Below are 19,576 nucleotides of genomic sequence, written 5' to 3'. Positions count from 1 at the left end.
ATCTAGGATTTTGTATTTGAGACTTTCGGTGCCCCAGGTTGTAACCTTGTATTAAAGCAAAGCAAGGTAGTATTGGTACACAAACAGTGATCAGGTCCTTGGTGAATAGCGAGAACTTGCTCAGCTCTTGTTATCCTACGAAAAGCGGAGAGGCAATGTGACTGTGTATGTAGAAAAGAGATTGTGTAGCGTATATATAAAATAATAGAACAAATGCAAACATTATAAATGAAGAAGTGTCAAAAAGATGAGGCAAGAGATAGTTAAAAATGCTGCATGCCATTCCCTGCTAGCAATATAATTAATTTTGTATGAAATAGCAATTGTCATTTTATATCGTGCATAAATTAAAAGCAGGGCTAAATCTGTTGCAAGAAGTGGCACTTCTCCACTATTGACGGCAGGTGGCATTGTACCATTAATGGATTTTGCTGTTGCACTTGCTGACTCTAATTTGCCTAACTTCGCATAAGAACTGGAGACGGATGATGCGGTTTATTTGTAATGATTTGCATATCAAGAATTGTACTCGCAAGCTCAGAGTCGTGGTGTGTTATAGTGCTCTTGAATCTGTTGGTAAAGCTGGATAACTCTCTTTACCCTTGCATAGTTTTACTCAATAAAAAAAAAAAGTTCACGCTGAACCAACTACTGCAACAACAAAGCTATCCGCAGATGCTTAAAAGTCGCGGCTGTGCTATACTTTGATTAATGGCCAAACTAAATCTTTGCTGTTCACCTATGATAAGTCAAATGTTGTTTCTCTAACCCACAAGGGAAATGATGGATTATAAATCATCCCCTATAAACTCAACACCACTTCAAGTAAAACTGGGGGGGGGGGGGGGTGGCCAAGAATAACCCATTTGCTTTTAAGGAGGAAAATAAACACTTGTAACTGAGAATTTCTGCTGCATTAATATGGTTAAGGTGACTAATGTGAGGTTTATGTGTTTTTTTTCTTTAACTTTCCTCCTCTTCATAGTAATTTTGTTTTCTGAATGTTTTAAAGTGTGCTAAGCAGCTGATGTCTGAATACAAAGTTATTAGCAGATCAGATGAGAATGATTCACTTCTGTTTAAACAGCCCTTTGCTCTCCATGCCCCCTGAGAACTCTTATCACATATTTGTTCAAAACCCCCCACAAAAACTAACAAAAAACCCCTCGAATTATCCACCTGCCTGGTGGCTGATAGTATCAGCAATGTATCTCTTTATCTCTTAGTTAATGTGCCTTGGTATTCTGAAGGGGGGAAAATTCTAGTAACAGATTCAATTTACACGGACAGAAACTTGAGCAAATGCCAGCCTAGCAGGGGGGCCATTATTCTGCTCTATAAATAAGTTTTAAAAAGAAACAAACACACACACAAACCTGTGAATCAACATGTTTTGGTCTAATTGAGGGAAAAGCAAGATAGATGAATTTTGAAATGCAAATGATCACCTTCTGTTATTTAAGTACCGGTTTTGCCATCTTTGTGATCTTAAATATAAAGAGTCGTTACTTTTTAAATGGAATAATAATTATATTCTATTCTTGATAGTCATGATTTTTACAATCAAATTGGTAACTTCTTTAATAAAGCCCCTTCATAGTATGCTTAATACCTGAGAGAAAGACAAAATTGTAAACAGCCACAGCCTAGGCGAGACTGCCTTCGACTAAAACATTTGAGTAAGTTGAGGATTTACTCATAATTGGTACACTTTCAATCTACACCTGTGAAGTGTCACGTTACAGAAGTGGCTTGCTGGTCTAACGTCTTGTGTGAATACGATGTGTGAATGAGATGTTTTATTTACTCTCTGAGTTCTCGTTCCGGCCGCGGGGATGCATTCTGCGCATCCCTGTAGTGTTTTCAGAGGACGAGATTTCAGAACTGGGCTGCTTCTGGAGTCTTTTCTTCTTTCTTGTGCAAATAATGAGTTTTCGCTGGACTGTGTTTACTAAAAACTGGAGATTTGCTTGTTGAGATTGTAAAGCTAAAGGGAAGCTTACAAAAGAAAACCTAAGTAGGAAACTGGCCATCAGTAATGCATCATATTATTCTGATGCTTTCGTAAGCGGTGTGCTATAATCAAGCCTTATTTACACAAACTAGCCTTCGCAGAAGCCTGCACATAAATATATGGTATATTTGGTTTTATCTGACCTGCTACTGATTGTATGCAATGTGAAACCTAAGCAAAAAGAAGGCTTTGTGAGTAAAGGATTTTGTTCCTGAAAAGACCAAAATGTTTCAATGTGCAACCTGATTTTTATGCTCTCAAATGAAGATGTCACTTCTGCACTTAGACAATTGAAAATACAGATGCAAAGTGCAGCTGATAACCTAAAACATATGGCATGAAAATAAGAATTGCTAGGTTGCTATTATTAGCCTGTACGCTATAATTTTTATTTACTGAATAAGGAAAAAATAGTTTGCCTCTGTTTACCAAATAGATATTTGATGTTGGAAAACCTGCATATTATTTGTGTACGTGTTTTGCAGTAGGAGCTTGCAGGCACTCGTTAAATCTACTATTCTGTATTATAGTAATCTAATTTGAGTAGGTTGTTTAAGAAGCAAAATAACTGTGATAGATTAAAGTGCCGTTGACCCTGAGAGGTGTCGAGGGGTGGGCTGGTCTCGTGGTTATAGTTTAAGACTGGACTTCCTAGATTTTGTCTCTGACTCTGTCCTAGCTTTTTGTGTGACATTAATGCCTCAGGATAATCCTAAAAAGGAAAAGAAAAAACAGGGCAGGTGAAAGAGCTTTGAGCAGCAAAGAAGGATGGGCTAGCTTGAGTTGAAATGCCCTGGCAATAGGAAACAGGACTAAATATTAACGTGAAAAATGTATGGCTGGTGTGAATAAGAGGAAAGGTCTGGAGCTGCAGAAAAAGTACTGATTGCTGCGAAGCTGGGAGTAACGACTTTACAACCACCATTTGGAGCGGTACTGCTCTCCAAAGACACCTGAGTGTCCCACAGAAAACCATGACAACTGACTGCTCCCAAACTAGCAAGATGGCATGAACCTGGAGTAGGTAATTGAAAGCATAGGTTTGGGGAGAGAATCAGGTATTTTCTGAAAATAGTCTGATGCGGTTTGGCACTCAGGCTTGTTGTAAGTACTCTACATGTTTCAGGTGAAGTACGTGTTCTTGTGGTTTTTCGTAGACTCTGTAACTAGAATAAGCAGTAAGATGTACCGAAGCTGTTAATTTGTAAAAATCTGTTAATTTAGACTGTGTGACATACAAGCCAGTTATTAACTCTGGAAGAAACTGTAATTTACCTGTGTGGTTGTTTTGGGTTTTTATTTATTTTCTTTTAAAATTTTTAAAATATTATTATTATTATTACAGGTGGGGCTAAAACTTGAAGATAGTATACAAGATGCCTTTTGAAAATAAATGGAGCTAGCTGAAAGGTTAATTAGTGTTTGTTTTGGTTTGATAACAGAGCAGTAAAAAGTTTCTTTGTGTCTTTGTCACCTGATTATTTTAGAGGAAGTTTTAAATCCATCTTGGGCTGCTAAAGGGAAGAAAGAACACAGTTCCCTCTATTAATTTTTTTTTTCTTTTAGTGACATGAGCAAATTCCTTCCAAAGAGGAACATAGATACTCATGTTTTTGAATACCTTTAAGATGAAACTTCCTATTTTCATGCTCCATTTGATTTTAGCAGATATTCATTGGACTTGCCTCACTACTTTATTGTTTAAAGACCATGATAAACTTTTTATACTTAACTATAGCTGGTTCAATACTCCGTTTTATAAATTGCTAAAGCATTTTAGGCAAAGCATTATGGCCAGATTGCTTGTGATGTGTTATTTAGTGGCTGTATCTGATGATATCTTGGCTGACTGAGTCTGCCTAGGGTAAATTAGCTTGGACTCATTTTACTTGGTTCTCTGCAAATGCTTCTTTACATATATAGATATTAAAATATGACAAAATAGTAAGCTTTTAAAATTAAATGAGTGTAAGGTAAATAGAATTTTCGAAGCGACTCTAATGGTTTTTCGTGCAATACTGTTTATCTTAATGGCCACAGAAGGGGAAAACATTGTGTCTGATGTTTTCAGGATGTTGGACAAGTCCATTTCCTCCTGAACGGTTTCAGACACCTGATGGTAGTTCAGATGGGTCTCCTTGTTTTCTTATCAGGGCAGAAACGATACTTGAAGGTGTGCCGTTTCTGCTCGGAACACAGGGTAAGGGAAAGGGCCTTCTCAGGTTTAGAAATTCTTATCAGTCCACCAGGAGTCAAATGGTTCCCTTCTTAACTCCAGGAAAACCACCTCAGTGCAAAGCCCTTCCTGACTCCCAGGTGTTTGGAGAAGCAGTACTTCCACCTAGAGCCCATTTTCTTGTGAGCTGACTTCAGATGCATGTTTTTGGATGTTACAGTTTATCCTGCAAAGCTTTTGTTTGAGTTTTTGTTCTTGGTGATTCACAAGCCATCTGTCCCGAGTTGCGCAGTGAATGTCTAAGTCCACCTTTAAGCCTGGCTTCTTTTATGTTAAGTAGTGTTTGTATGTGCTGGTTGTGAGGCCTTATCGTCAGCCCTGGAGGAAACTGTATTTGGGAGAAAATGTTTGAGGTGTGGTAGTAAAAGCCTTTGAAATCCTTCAGCATGAAGGGCATATTTCAGGTTAAGGTGCTGTAGAAAGAATGAGAAAATCAGCCTTGGTGTTACAGTTAATAACTTTATCGAGGATGTGTGTTCAAGAGAGGTGAGGTTTTGCTTTTTTACTTTAGAACTGGCACTTCTGTTTAAAAATACAGATCACTGCCAGCTACGTATCCCTTATCAGGAAGTAAGGTATTACTGTGTATAATGCAAATATTGAGATAAGTATGGAAACCATAAAGAAATGGCCTTTCGGTTGAGCCCAGCTGCTCTGGAAGGAGGACAGTGCTGGGCAGTGAAGGTGTTTACCTGTACCATCTGTCTCTATCTGAACCTGATAGCGTTTTACAAATCTCCTTCCCTTCAGTTACCCTAATGGCTGCTGTTGAAATTGCATCTGTTCAGGAATTTAGCCTCGCCATTGACATGTGCTGCTTGGTGCTAGATGTCATATAGGCGTGCATCAGGAAGGGAGAAAGAAGAAAGCTTGCTCTTTTGATGAAATTGCAGTAAAGTTGGAAGAGCTACTGATTTTTTTTTTCCACTCTACTTGTTTTATTTCTCTGATTTTAAAGGATTTTGTATTTGAGAATGATAGGCATAATTTTTTTTCCTGCAAATTTTGTACTGCTAGTCCTAGAAACACCAACAGCGTGCACATGTGTGCGCACGTTTATGTTTGTACAAATGTGGATAAGGTCCTTGATTTCAAGGTTCATGAAGTAAAGAATTGGCACGAATATCCCCATGTTATTCACTTAAGCTTATGGGTCGCTACCATTTATTGTCTAAATTACTTTGCTGATGGATTGAGATGAAAATGTTTTCTTAGTGAAGGTAGATATTGTAGTTCGGATTTATTGCAATATTAAAGCTTTAAAAAAAGCATATGCCCTGTGTGGTGTATTACATTAGCTAGCTACTCTGTATCACTTGAAAGCACTTCATAATCTATAGTTTCTAAATTTTCCCATGATGTGTAGTCAAGACAAAATGCAGTAATATTGATGTGATATCCTGAACTTATTATGATCAGCGTATTGGATCAGAAGTAATGCGACCTGTTTGAAGTAAGGGAATGTAAACAACACATGTTTATTTGTAGTATTCACAATGATTTTTTTCTTTTTTTCTGTGTGTTTTTTTTTTTTTTTTTTTAAGGAAAACATTTATTTTAATCTGAAGTAAGGAAACTTTGGGACCTAGGGAAAGCAGCAGGAAAGCAGACATTGGGTAATAAGAGAAAAGCTGAGCTAAAATTTAGTTTGTTGTAAAAAAGGATACTCCGATGTTTCCCTCAGCTGAGTTTTCCATTTTCTGTTCTGTGTTGGTTCAGATGACTTGTCACGCAGTTTCATGCTGTGTGCATGAGAACCCAGACAGAGCCCTTTAGCCCAGGGAGAAATCTGTGTTACTTGACTGTTCTCAATTTATCCCACTTGTGTCATTGTGGTCACGGTCAAAAGTGGATGGAAGAGTTTGGTGCTGCTCTCCGAAGAGATTTGCAATGACATTTGGTTTGACTTGGCATATATTGAAAGTGTTCTTACAGTTGAAAATATGAGCTTGGATTTTGGAGAAGTGGACTCTAGTTTACTTTTTGACTCTTACTCTGTGTCCATTTTCTTCATCAGTGAAGTAAGTAAGGTTACGTCAACTTCCTGTAATGAACAGTGTGTGATTCTGCAAAAGAAGGCAGTGTAACTTTGATGCTTCAAAGAACTGGATCAGCATCTGTGATTGCCAACGTAAAAGGAAATAATGCCAAAACTCAGGAATGATTTTTTTTGTAATTTTTCTTTTCCCTGTGCTCAGAATGATGGGGTTTTTTTTTCACCTTTAGAATATTGTTTTATAATGGGCTGTAACTCAAGAGGGCCCATCCCAGATGAATGTCTTTAGGGAAGAATGGATTATCACCTTTTGTGGCATTATTCGAAAATTTAGAGATGTGTCAATATGGGGAAGTTAATGGTAGTTTAGGAACTGAGAATGTAGTAGTTAATCTTAATTAACTCTTGGCTTTACTGTCCTTATTCTGGAATAAGTGTGGAATTTAGTTTAAAAATAAAAATCTTCACTTGTTTGGAAGAAAGCTCCCTTACTCTAGAATATCCACAGGATTAAAACCACACGGGAAAGAAAACTCTGCACTTAAGCCTAAAGTATTTGTTTTTAGATTTTACTTTCCATTCATGTTATCTTGTTTTTGAATGTACATTATTGGAACATACAGTGCTAGGAAATCACAATCAGAGTGGAAAGGCATTTCCATTCAGTAGGTTTCAGTAAGCTGGTTCATGTGAAAAGGCCTGAGTTTGGTGGGGTTTTTTTGCTGTTTTTCTTTTTTAAAGGACAGTTACCTAAAAGGTCTGCCTCTGTGAAGAGACGTGAAACTAAATTGCAAGAACAGGTTTTGATTTTTACACAGATTCTCTCAATTTACCATAATTTCAGCTTAATCTGGGTGCCTGTCTGGGATCTTAAAACATTTTAAAAATGCACGTAATTATGCTGATACAGTTCCTCATGTGGCTGCCACTGTATCTTTGTAAAAGTTTCTTGATACTGATAGAAGTATTAATCCGTAAGGAATGGAAGAAATTCTAACGCGTGACACCCTTATAGTGATGTATTAGGCATTCGAATGCCATTAGCTGTAATAAACTTTTCAATGTGAGGGATGTCCTACCTAAAGAAACAATGTCTGAGCCATCCTTCCTTGTTGCTCTTGCGAGAGCGACCTCACCCGAGTCCTGTAAGGTGCTGAGCATCTTCCAGCTGGTGTGGCAGCTGCCCGAGGGGGCAGCCCTCTGCGCATCCCTGTGCTCCGCCTGTGTGCGCATCCCTGCATCTGGGGAGGTCTGGGGCTGCCGCCTTCCTTTCCCTGACCCTGGAGTGTGACTCATCTGTAATTCTCCTTGGCTGTGCTCACGCTAAGCTCCATAAAACGATGAGCAAGATTTTTCAAGCACGCCACAATGCTTTTCACGGCAACAGCTATGTGACTATATGCTAATTGTTGTCCTCTGCTGGGAAGCTGGAGTGGCTTTTGCCACCAAAGCTATTTTAGTGCAGCTTCTGCATTTTTTTGACAGTCAAAATGAAGATTTCATCTTCATTGCAATCTGTTTTCCTGCCTGTTTTAGAGTAGACAGCGTGGTGTGTTTGTATTTAGTAATTTTTGTTGTTTAAAGCATGAGTCAGTGAAGGCCAGGTTTTCTGCACGGATCATGCTATTGAATATGTGAACATCTTTAGCAAGGGACTCTATAACTCACATCGCACCTCTCCGCTGTCTCTTGTGCACGGGCAGCAATAAGAGAGTGTTGGGTGCTGGCTGGATGCTGGGGAAAACAACTTTTTGTACCTAGGTACAGTTTGGGCTGAGCTGTAGCAGTACACCATTGCTGGCTGCGATTAGGCTGTGTGAAATAGATTTAGCATCTCTATCTGGTTCCTAACAGACACAAGAGGCTATTGGGAAAAGCCTCCCTTGGTGATCCCAGCAAAGGGTGTGGGTTATCCATGAGACGAATCCTGCCCTCTAAGAGAAAATTAAGGCATGCAGTAGACTATTATAACCTCCCTTGTGCTTCTCTTATGGATGCTTCTGGCCACTCTGGTCAGTCCAGCTCTTCTGACCAGGGTAAATTGTCTAAATACGTTTTGCTTTACTGTCTGTCACTGTCCAGTTTTAGTCCAGTATAGAAGAATCCTAAGTGTAATGCTTTTACAAGTCTTGAAAATGCCTATGTATGCACGGAAAAGGCAAATTATGCATGAAATGTATAGTGTTGCTGTGTTTGAACAATGCAATCTGTAGGTGGCTAAAAGGCTAACTAAATTGCAGGCATAATGAAAGCTCTGTGGTATTTAGTATATGTTCTGTCAGCATTAAACAGTCACCTTGTAAATATATGTTAATTTTGAAGGTGTAACTGACCTTTTTAATATTAATTGAAATGTCTCGTGTTTAGAGGTTGGTGCTATCCTAGAAGAGACAGAAGCCTGTGACTGGTGGAGCCTGGGTGCCATTCTTTTTGAACTCCTCACCGGGAAGGTAGGGCTGGGGGCAAATTACTTGGTAAAACTGACCTCTTGGCCAGTAGTTTTGCACAAGTAGTGTGCCCAGTTGTGATTTCCTTGCTTGTCTTTCTCAGATGGGCTTTGCCAACCTGAGTACCTCAATTTGCTTGGTCTGCATGGCACCAGAGAAACGAAACATGCTCAAGCTTCAGCAGAACAACTTGATATAGCAATATCAAACTCATGACTGAAAAATTAACCAAAACCCATGCTACCCTCTTAACCACAGTGAAGTCAAAGTTCTCTAACATTTCCTTCTCTACATTTACAACATTTTTGCCCTTATAATTTCAGTATTATTTCTTGTGGCAGTGTAGAAACCATATGTTGCTGTTACGCATTAATTTGGCATTTTGAGTGCTCAGCCAAATCAAACTGGTGATTAGTTGACAGAAAGAAAGCAAAGTCCACCAGATTCCCAGACTCTTCAAGACTGAACAATAGAGCACAAGCACTAAGAAGTAAATGTTCTAAAACCGTATCTCCAGGGGGACATCAGTGCCTGTAGACATTCCTCCCAGAATCTGTACTTCATACTAGGAAGCACTGAAATTTTATCTGTGTGTGTTAATTTGCATGCATACTAGGAGATAATCCAACATTACAGTTTTGTAATTCATAAATGTATCTGCCTGCTTTGATTTTTTTTTTTAAAATATTTCTTCAGCCTCTGGTTGAGTGCCATCCATCAGGAATAAACACTCACACTTCCTTGAGTATACCAGACCATGTATCGAAGGAGGCCAGATCACTGATTCAGCAGGTAATTGAGGGGAAAATTTATTTTCTATAGGTACACGTGTAGACTGGACAAATACTTACCTACCTAAGTTGTTCTGGTGAAGTAAATGTAAAAACAGAAAGCTGCTGATAGGAATGTGGATGAGTCTTATGTCGGCACTGATGAATTTTGCCCAGCTGTCTTGTTGCATCTGGAAACTTTGTCTTCTGCTGCCAGGTGTCTCTGTAGAAAACTGGAGTGCTTTGCCATTTCTTCAAAGAACGAGTTTGGTCAATGCAGAGTGCTTTGGAAACACCTGCTGGTGATGCATGAACATTTTAGGGATTCTGCCCTAAATGTTCATGGAAATATTTGTGATTAATTGAATTAAACTAAAAAATGTTGATGCCAATTCAGCAAGATAGCTTTAAGCACTATGAAACCTGTAACACACTGATTAGAAGTGTGTCACCTTGATGTGGTTGAAAATCTGTAGCGGTCCTCCAGGAAACCTTCTGGATGCCAATTGTTAAGAAAAATACTTTAAATTGTGAATACAATGACTTTTGTAATAAGAAGATAACTGGTAGGTTGGACAAGAGACAGAGTAGGAAACCTTAAAATATAGAAAACCTTCCAGACTGATACACCATTTTCAAACTAATGGGAATAGCATTGGCTGCTGGTTTTAGCCTGCTCATAGCTTTAGGTGGTCAGGACTGAGAGAATAAACTTGTAGTACAGGGTCTTGAATTTCAGGTAATGCTATCTTCCTTCTAGTTAATTTTGATCTAACTGAGGAAGTGGAGCCTGGATCTGGCCTATTCCACTTGAGTAGAATAAGTGATAAATGTGAACTGTGTTGTTTGGCTTTGAAGAGTATCTTGCTAGTGGATGCATAAATAACGACATCACTTAGATGTAGATTTGAACAGAGCAGAGTGGAAAAAATAGTTCTTGAGGAAAACAAAGGAAAGAGATTTTGAAAATTCAGTGAGTCAAAAGACCCCATGACAGATTGATTTCTGTGCCACTACTGTGAAACGATTAATGGAAATGGAACTAGACGTTTGGACCTCCTATTTTGACTAGGTGACAGGAAGTCAATCAACATGAAAGCACATGTCTTTGTGTTTCTGGCAAAGGTAGAAAGGGAAGTGACTAAAGAAAAATCCCATTTTTCTATAATCTGCATTTATATTGTTAGATGGTAGCAAATTGTTGCCCTCACCCACAGGTGCTACAGGACTCAAATGGCTAAGGGAAAGCAAAACCACACTTGATGAAGGCAATTCCTCCCATTAAGACTATAAGTGCAGACAAATGAAGTCGTCCAGTCCACTTCTCCCGGCCAACGTAGGATAGTTCTTCACTGCAGACTAATGTATTGCCTATTTTCAAATATGCCAAAGAGTGACTCTTTTGCCCCTTGTGGTTTAAGTGGCAAATATATCTCTGCCACTCGCAGATATATTACACGGCCGTGTCTGTTCAGAGAACAGTCACCCCAGTGCCTGTTAGGTTAAGCCTTCTAGTGTAGGGTGGTGACTTATCTGGTGGAGGCTCGGCTATATGAGATAGTAAATCACATTTTTGTTGTGTGACTATCCAAGGAAGCTGCCATTCATTGTTGAGGAAGCCTTGTCAGGAAAAGGAAGAAAGCTCTCTTGGCATGGATAGCAATTTGTCATTGCGACTTTCCTTCCCCCCACTGCCAAGGGTAAACAGGTCAAAGCATCACAGAGTAACTCTCCGGGATCAATGTACAGCTATACAGAAAACCGTGTCAGACGTTGTCTCCTGCTGTGGCTTCCAGTGCAGGTGACTTCGTTGTAAACAACACCTTCATTTAGCCAGCTTCTAAGAAAACAGAGAACTGCTTATTTCTGGTGAAAGATGAAGTTGCTATTTTTATGTTGGTTTGGTATTTTGCACCCGGTATTTTTTTCAGGCACCTCCAGGCTTTACAACCAACAAAACATGCAACATGGCTTTTCTGTTGTGGTTTGTGTTGCATCTGCTTTCTGAGATTAAAGTTGTTCTGGAAGGACAAACTCCAGAAAATGTGTCGGTGCGTATTTTCTCCCTGCTGGTGTCGGTTGTGTTTCAGCAGAAGGCAGAGAGACACTGGCCGCATCTGTTTCTGCTGGCTTGTGGAAGATACCGGAGCAGCACAATTCACTGTCACCGAGCTACCTTTACTATGTGACATTATGACTGTAAATAGCAGAGCCATCTTAAAATGTGTAAATTCCTATGTTTATGGATGTAGACTCACTTAGATGTTGAGTGCATTAAGATATGAATACACATTGTTCCAAGTGACAACCGGGAGAAGCTACCTTATTAGCTGTTGCAGAAAAAGCAAGAAAGAAATCATGCCTTTGTACTGGCTGTAATTGAATAGAGTATAAACAGTTCTCTAAAACTGCAAAATATTTTTGTGTGTCTTTATTAGTCTCTTTGGAGTATTACCTTTGCATTCCCTTTTATATGGATTGGTATCTTTAAACAGATGTAAATATTGTGATTTCCTTTTCACATGAATTCAGCATGTGATGTACAACTAAAAAGCAAACGAGGTGCTGAATTTTAGGAAATTTCCATGAAGCCATTACACTGTTTTGTTTCTTTCAGTGGGGGTTTGATTTTTCAGTTTTCGTCCATTTGTAGGACTCTCTACAACTTTTCTTTTTTTTTTTTTTTTTATCCTGATGTTTTAGGACCAACTCACAATTTATGAAATGGAAAGTTACAGACCACTGTACAGTGGTGTGAGCAAAGGTTAACATGAAGCAGATGCAGTGTCCAGAGTTCTACCGATGCAGGCTCTGACTGCTGCTCTCTATTTTTTTTAAAATGAGGTTACACTTAAAATGAAGTCCCCATGTGCAGTGCTTCAGGGAATTGCATGCTGTGATCAGTAGGCTCTGAAGACTGTACCACTGAGACTCAAGGAAAGGAAAGTCTTCTTCCATTTACTGGATTTTAGGAATTTCAAGTATGCTTTTGCACTCTTGAAAGTAATTCATAGAGCGTGAAAACGGTAGGATGTCCCTTACCTTAGACCTTTCTGGAACTTTTAAGCAGTTGTTTTTGTTCTTACTCACTGAATCATATATATTTTTTTCTTTTTATATCAAGCTTTTGCAGTTTAATCCTGCGGAGCGTCTTGGTGCTGGCGTTGCTGGTGTGGAAGACATCAAATCTCATCCGTTTTTTGCCCTTATAGAATGGGCAGATCTGCTGAGATGAGAGATGTGTGCCCTCTGAACAAACTCAGGTCAAGTGGACAAGTTTCTCTGGCACAGAAGCACCCTGACTTGCTTCCTTTGGATGTCCCAAACTATTTGGACGCGATGACTAAAGGACGTTGGAGCAATCAGGCCACTTTTAACAGGAATCACTGGTTGTACAGGGTGCTAGCTTATTTTTACAGCAACTTGTTGCTACGTGTTTGTCTTTTCACCAAAGGGTGGGTTTTGATGAAACTCCTGGGCAGCATGTTTAGCGCTGCCAGTAGAAACAGGAACGTGCTCCTGGTGCTTTGTCTGATGATGGAAGTGTCTATAGACTGTGCCAGTTGAAAGTATCTTTATAGTGTCAATAGCCCATTTCCCTATGCTAAGTGCAGCTCTGGGGGGGGTGGGGGGAGGAAGGAGCAAATAATTTATTAATGGTATATGCTGAATAAAATACTAAAATGCTTTATGCAAAAGTTGACACATTGAAAATAATATATCCATTAAAAATTAAGAAAGCTGTTACATAATACTGTGGAATGTGTCTTGAAAATGGCATATCATATCCCACCGTGGAAAGAGCATATAAAAGGCAAATAATGCTGTCAAACGTTGTACTTTGTTGGCTGGCAATGTCTGTTTAAAACTCCTGACTCCCTTGTATTTGATGAGCTACATGTTAAAGTCACTACAGAAAGGGAAATCTTCGTTTCCTCAGCTGGATAAACACTCCTTTAACACTCTAATAAGGAGTAAGAAAACGTACTGCTACATAAATAAATGTATAGATTAAGAAAGGAAAAACTCTGCTCATTATTGCAGCCACCACTTTATCACTTAATGAACTTTACTTCCTCTAAGTGTCCTATTTTTAGCTGCTACTTCAGGAAAAAACCTTTCTGCCCGTGCTCTTCTGCTTGAGGAAGCTTCTGAACTCTCCTGTTTGTTAATAGTCTTAATAAATCAAAGAAAGCCTTCACCCACTCCGCTGCTCGAACAGGAAGAAGCCTGGGATTTGCTCATGCCAAGTGACTAAGTGACATCTCTGAGCAAACCCTAGTGGGTAAGACTTGGGCGTGAGCCAATTAGCTGACCTGTTTGTTTGTTAGAAAGGTCTGGAGAACGGGAGAAGAATATAAGACATGCAGAATATTTTGCTGGGCGCTGCTGTTGCTGCTAAGCAGCCATGCTTGTATGGGCTCCTGACGTACAAATGCTGTACGCTGCGATGCTTGTACAGATTATGAATCTGTGGGTTTTTTCCTAAATGTTCCCTTCGCTCTCACTCTTTTTTTTTTCCTTTTTTTTTTTTTCCTTTTTCTTCTTCTCCCCAGCTTTATCCGGAGAACAAAGGGCAAATTCCTTTGGGAAAGTGAGGTGACAGCAATGATTATTGAATTTACAACTCAAAAAAGAAAAAAAAAAGTATCGCTCCATTTGTATTTTAGCAGTGTATTTTATGGGCACTCCCAAAAGTGCATCTGCACAGTCTCCATCTGTTAGACACCAGGTCGGTGTATTCAAATAAAGTGGAAAAGGAAAATGCTTCACTTAAACAAAGGAAATCTGGAAACTTTTTTTTTCCTTTTTAAATTATTCCACTCCCCTCTTTTTTTTCTTTCTTCCCTTTCTTGTGATCACCAGGCCAGCAGAGGGGCTGTAACAACACCGCAGGTTGTAACCAGGTCACTAGTATCACTGCCTACGGAGTGCTGTCCAAGATTACATCACTCGCAGAAACTGTGTTTCAACCTACCACCCTCTGGCTTCATAACAGGAACTCCCTCAGGTGAGCCACAGGAACAACTTCCTGCGCCGAGCGGGTCGGAAATCTCTAATGCGGAGACCAAGCTGATCCAGAGCTTCCTTCCAGCACTGCCCTGGCTGTGACTTTGGAGAGGGCTCGTTGCTCAAGGGAAGCCTCCCTTCCCTCGGCCACCTGACTCCATCCCTGGGGCTCTCTAGCCCAGCCACCAGATAAAGTTGTTGCCTGGGTTGATCTGACCCGTTGCATTTGCCTGGCGATAACTGTAAAAAAAATTAAAAATTTTCCATGTTACCTTAAAATGCCCTCTTGTCCAGGTTGTGCCCGTGTGCCAGTTGCAAGTAAAGGTAGGATAAGGTAGCACAGGAGCACAAGCTGGTTTCTGCGAGCAGCAGGAGGAAAACGCTGTTCTAGCAGAAACCAGAGGACCAGTCACTCACTGCAAAGCACTTGGTTTAGTCAATGACACAGATGTTTCTTTTTCAAGTATGTTAGTAGTGAGGAAATCTAGATCATGGAGATTGGAAGGAGTGGGGCACTTGGCAATATGGCTTGCCAGAACTGAGCCTTTGAGGTGCCACTGGTTTTTGTAACCTTACCGCTGACTCACGTAATGGTTTTGGTAAAGGAAGTGCAGTCTGGAGTTAGTTGCACAAAAAAAATTCTGCTTCTATCTTTTGTTTTTTTTCCTTTAACGTGTATTATGTTGTATTGGTGTTTACATGTATTCCTTTAATAAACAAAACCTGTCAAGCCTAATTCAGACCCTGGGTTTCTGAACTTTACATTTAGTTCTTGAAGACAATCCTTCCTACCTCATCAATGCTTTTTGTCCTTGGCTTTTACAAATTGAAAGTGTTCTAGGTATCTTCTTTTTGTTGCCTCTTATGAAGTCCTGTGGCACACATCTTTATTTTGCTGATTGCTAAGTAGTGCAAAGTCCATTCCACCTTCCTTCTGTTACATCTAATGGCTGATAGCAAAACAAATCAGTGCCATTTTGTTCACAGGAATTAGCGAGAGTCCATGTAAAACACAGTAAAATAAGCTTATAGATTTTCCTATTCTCCTGTGTGTGTTCAGGCAAGGCAGATAACACACTTAGGACATCTTATAGTGGTAATTCATTGCACCCTGTTGAACCACTCTGTTTTTCTGCGTCCTACTAAGAAAAACTGGGAGACAAGACCTTTGAAGGTTTGCATTGGGTAGAATTGCTGTGGGCTCCTGCCCAGACCTACAGAAGAAATTGCATCTGATGAAATACAAGGGGCGTAACTTTGTTTGCTTTTAATGGCTGTGTTCACAGCGGCTGTGCTTGTAGCAGAGGTCCTATATCTCCTGTGAAAATCACCTCTCAGACAGCAGTCACTGTCACGCTGACTCTCGGTGCACCTCTGGGATGCTGAGTCGGCAGGGTTACCTGCGCTGGAACATCCACCCGGCTCCTCTCTCCAGTGCTAAACCTGTTCCTTGGTGTGTCCCCGCAGCGAAGGGCACTGGGATGAAGAAGGCTGGGGAGGTCAGCCTTCTCTAAATGAAGCACTCAGCATAACAAGGTACAGGGAAGTGCGAAGTAAACCACTATGGGATTTTTTTTTATTTTTTGAGTGTGGTGTCATTTGTTTTCTCAAGGACACTGAGTAGGAAGCTGGAGAAACAGAAACTTCCTCTCTGGTGAGATTTATGGTAGGGATTTTAGCAATAAAATTAAAAAGTACATTTGTTGATTTCTTCGGGTTTGTGCTTTCTGCATGGGCTTTGCTGTGAGCTGAACTCTGGTTGCCGGCTGCTGCCTGGCCCCACGCAGTGCCTGAGGGGGCCTTTACCCGGCCCCAGTGTGTGCTGGCGAGTCCATGGCTGAGCACCCCAAAGTCCTCTGCCACTCAGCAGCGTCTGTGGCTGAAGAGCAGCTCTCGCAGCTGGCCCTCAGCTCCGTGTGTCTCCTGTGAGCCGCAAGTGGCTTTCAAATCGGAGCCCCGCAGCTTTTTGACAGGGTCTGAGGGGTTGGATGGATGGGATTTCTTTGTCTCTCTGCTGCAGTGGCCGTTTAAACGCTGCCCCTTCCCTCACCTCAGCATTGCATTACCTCAGGACTGCCTGTCCTCGCTGCACGGCATGTTCAGGGTGCGGAGATGCTTAAGGAGAGGCCCTTCTTGTGACCTGTCCCTTTGTTCCTGTCCACCATGCTTCTGCCTAGTGGCCTCCTGCACGGCACGGCAGGCCAGACCTCCCGCGGGCTCTCGCTCTGCAGCGGTACGTGGCACCATGTATGTTTAAGGTTGTTATTTAGCGTGTACCACCAACAAATGGCAGGCTGGGGTGCTGTGAGGACCAGACCAGGCTTGGGGCTTTGGCCACCCTGTGGCTGTAAGGACTTCCTGTGTGATCTCCTCTACAGGGCTGGACCATGCAGCTTCTGCTGGTGTGAGGTGAGGGGGGGACTTGGCTGAAGAGCAGTGGGGAAGCTGGCAGTGGGGGCATGGGGTGTGCGTGAGAGGCTCAGGCAGCCCCCCAGGACAGGGCGCCTTGTGCAGCTCCAGCTGCAGTTTGGGAAGGGGTGTCAGAGCCAACTCCCAGAGGGAGAATGGGACCTGCTTAAAAGGTGCCGAGCAGCTGCTGCTGGCAGCAGTGGTTTGAGACTGGCAGCGCACAGCCGTCTCCTGCACCCCAGGGCTGGTCGCTGCCTGAGCCATCTGCAGGAACAAAGACAGGGAGCCCTGGTCCAAAGGTGCGGTGTCCTCAAGAAAATCTCAACTTCTGCGGTGGAGGTGGTCCCACCTCCTGCTTGTGCTGTGCAGTGCCATCTCCTGCGCCCCCGCTGCCGGGCAGAGGGGGCTAATCAGGGTGCAGCAGAGAGGATGCTTGGAACTCCCGGCAGTGGGTCATGGCTTAATGCGCTGCCCCAACAGGACCTCACCACCTCTTGGCAGACCAGAGGCTCTCCTTCTCCAAAGGCAGCTCTGTCTCCATCTTCTTGGCCCAGGGACCCATCAGGAGGGATTAGAGCTGCTGCCAGAGGGCTGCAGTGGCACTGTGATGGGCGGGAGGGCTGGGGAAGCGTGCAATGCCGGGCAGCAGGGAATTAGCGTCCTCTTGGGAAGGCTGTGGGCGGTCGCCTTGATGCTTCGCTGCTGAGATCCTAAGGTTGGCAAGTTTGGGAAAAGTCCTTCTGGGGGCAATAAGCTAGACAAGCCAATTGGCAAGTGGTGGAGCTGGATAAAGATGGGCCAGCCAGGGAAAGAGCAGATGTTGTGGGGGTCAGCGGTCCTCCTCAGCAAAGCCTTGCTAACCTCGTTTTGCTTTGCCCTGGAGACAGAGCTGTTTTGCCTCCGTACGACCTCACCTCTAGCAGTTTTTCCCACCCCTTTCCATCAGCTGAGCCATTTATCCCTGGGGTGTTTTCTAGGTTTTCCCAGTCATCTCCATCCGTGTCCTGTGTTACATCCTTCAGCCCCGGTCACAGATTTTCTTGATCTTTCTGTGCCTTTGGTTCTGAAATGTCACCCCAAAACGCTGGGACCCAGGAGTGGATTATTAGATGCAGCTGTTATCCCCATGTACCGATGAAAACAAAGGGAGAGAATTACTCCCACAAAATTAAAGCACGAGGGTTGTAAAAGGGTTAGGAAATTGCTTACCCCAGCAGCGTGTGAATAACAAGAGTTTTATGGCGCCCTGCGCCATGGTGGGATAACAAGGAAGAAGCCTCCACGAGCGGTGGAGGCCGGTGCTGTGCCATGATTTAGAGCACGGCGCTAGCTAGCTACGCTCCACTTGCTGACTTGCCTGTGCACTGTGGTCTGACATTTTCCAGCTCATAATCTTCCTTTACGAACCAGGCATGGAGAAGAGCTTCTTCAACGATGTGGACCATGAGCCAAGTGGCATTTATCCTTTCTCCAGATTTTTTTAATTATTTTTTTTTTTTTTAACATCCTTCCCCGCTACTCTGCCTCCTTGGGATCCTTCCTTTCCAGCCTCACACCCGCTTTGACCTCAGGGAAGTCCCCCATGACCTGCCCCTGGTCTCTCATAGTGTCTGCCAGGCCCAGCAAAGCTGAGACCCAGTAAGGCGAAGCAAGAGGTGAGTTCCCCTGAGAAGGACCTGGGCTGCTCCGGCTCCTTGTAGGCACCTCTGTGACACTGCAGAGAGTCCTGGACTAATCGGCTTTCTAGGGTAAAGTAAGTGCACGGTGTGAAGTCCTGGCCCCATCAACATCACCAGGAGTTTTCCCATTGACTTTGCTGGGGTCAGGAGTTTGCCCTTCAATTACAGAGAGAAGACAATTTCATGAAAACAGGTATGGAGAGCTTATTTACTTTCCTACTTTTAAGCATAACTGCGTAGTTTCAGCCTCAGCGTTAGAGAAATAGGCTATTTTTTTTTTTTTTTTTATTATATGCTATTGTGGCGGGTGCACTTAGCATGGCTGTCCCGTTGCTGTCCCTGGACGGGGTGAGGTCGGCAACTCTTCTCCCTCAGCCTTTGCTGTGCCACTGTTGGACTGCGTGAGCCTCCCTGTAAAATAGGGAGGGCATTTTGCTAAGTAACAGAGATGGGAAGAGTTAGTTATCGCCTGCCCTTCGTTTTAAGGCTGAGAAGTCTTTGATGAGCAGCGCTGCACATGCCCCGTGAGGGTGACCGGAGCACAGAGGGCTGAGAAAGGCAGGCATCTGGTTTCCTCATTATTTCTTTTCATAAATAACCCCTTGTCCTTGCACCCTGGACTCTGACAGCATTTAGAACATGCCGGGTGCGGGGCTTTTTTCGCCCCCTCCGAAACTTATTCATTTGAGAGTGGTTAAACAATAGGTTTTTGTCTAAATCTTTACCAGTGAAATTGTCAGAAGAGATTTCCACCCCCCTCTCCCATCTATCCTCCTTTTGTCTCCTTCAGTCGTTGGGGTCAGGATCCGCCGCCAAACGGAGAGCACGGTTGCTTTTCCAGGCCCCAGATGCCAATATGTGGCAGCATCTGGCTGGTTGGCAGGCGCCGGGGCAGTGGTGCTGGCTGCGCCGCAGCCTGTCATGCGGCGGCGGCGCTTGATGGGCGCCCTGCTTCTTTGAGAATATGGTCCCAACCAAGGAAACGGATAATAATTAAATCTACTAAAGGAGGGGA

The 19,576-nt window shown here is 42.4% G+C and overlaps 1 protein-coding gene across 17 annotated transcripts in view; it reads left to right on the top strand.

Moving 5' to 3' along the window:
• RPS6KC1 (ribosomal protein S6 kinase C1) overlaps nt 1–15,209 on the top strand; it is a 92,333-nt gene extending 77,124 nt beyond the window's left edge. For 6 of the 17 annotated variants that reach the window (XR_012586071.1, XM_074579466.1, XM_074579463.1 and 3 more), the window contains 3 exons: nt 8,614–8,696; nt 9,390–9,485; nt 12,588–15,209. Coding sequence is in view for 10 of the 17 variants with exons in the window: in XM_074579466.1 (XP_074435567.1) it covers nt 8,614–8,696; nt 9,390–9,485; nt 12,588–12,698 (290 nt within the window). In the remaining 7 variants the exon portion in view is untranslated. Of the gene's footprint in view, nt 1–8,613; nt 8,697–9,389; nt 9,486–11,394; nt 11,515–12,587 lie in introns of all 17 variants that reach the window. The other 11 variants (XM_074579458.1, XM_074579462.1, XM_074579460.1 and 8 more) reach the window with 7 other exon arrangements.
• Nucleotides 15,210–19,576: the final 4,367 nt, after the last annotated feature.

Source organism: Larus michahellis, chromosome 3 (genome assembly GCF_964199755.1).
Source record: "Larus michahellis chromosome 3, bLarMic1.1, whole genome shotgun sequence".
In the NCBI taxonomy this organism is placed as follows: domain Eukaryota; kingdom Metazoa; phylum Chordata; class Aves; order Charadriiformes; family Laridae; genus Larus; species Larus michahellis.
The sequence above is the reverse complement of the archived record's forward strand: the minus strand, read 5'-3'. Positions and strand labels throughout refer to the sequence as shown.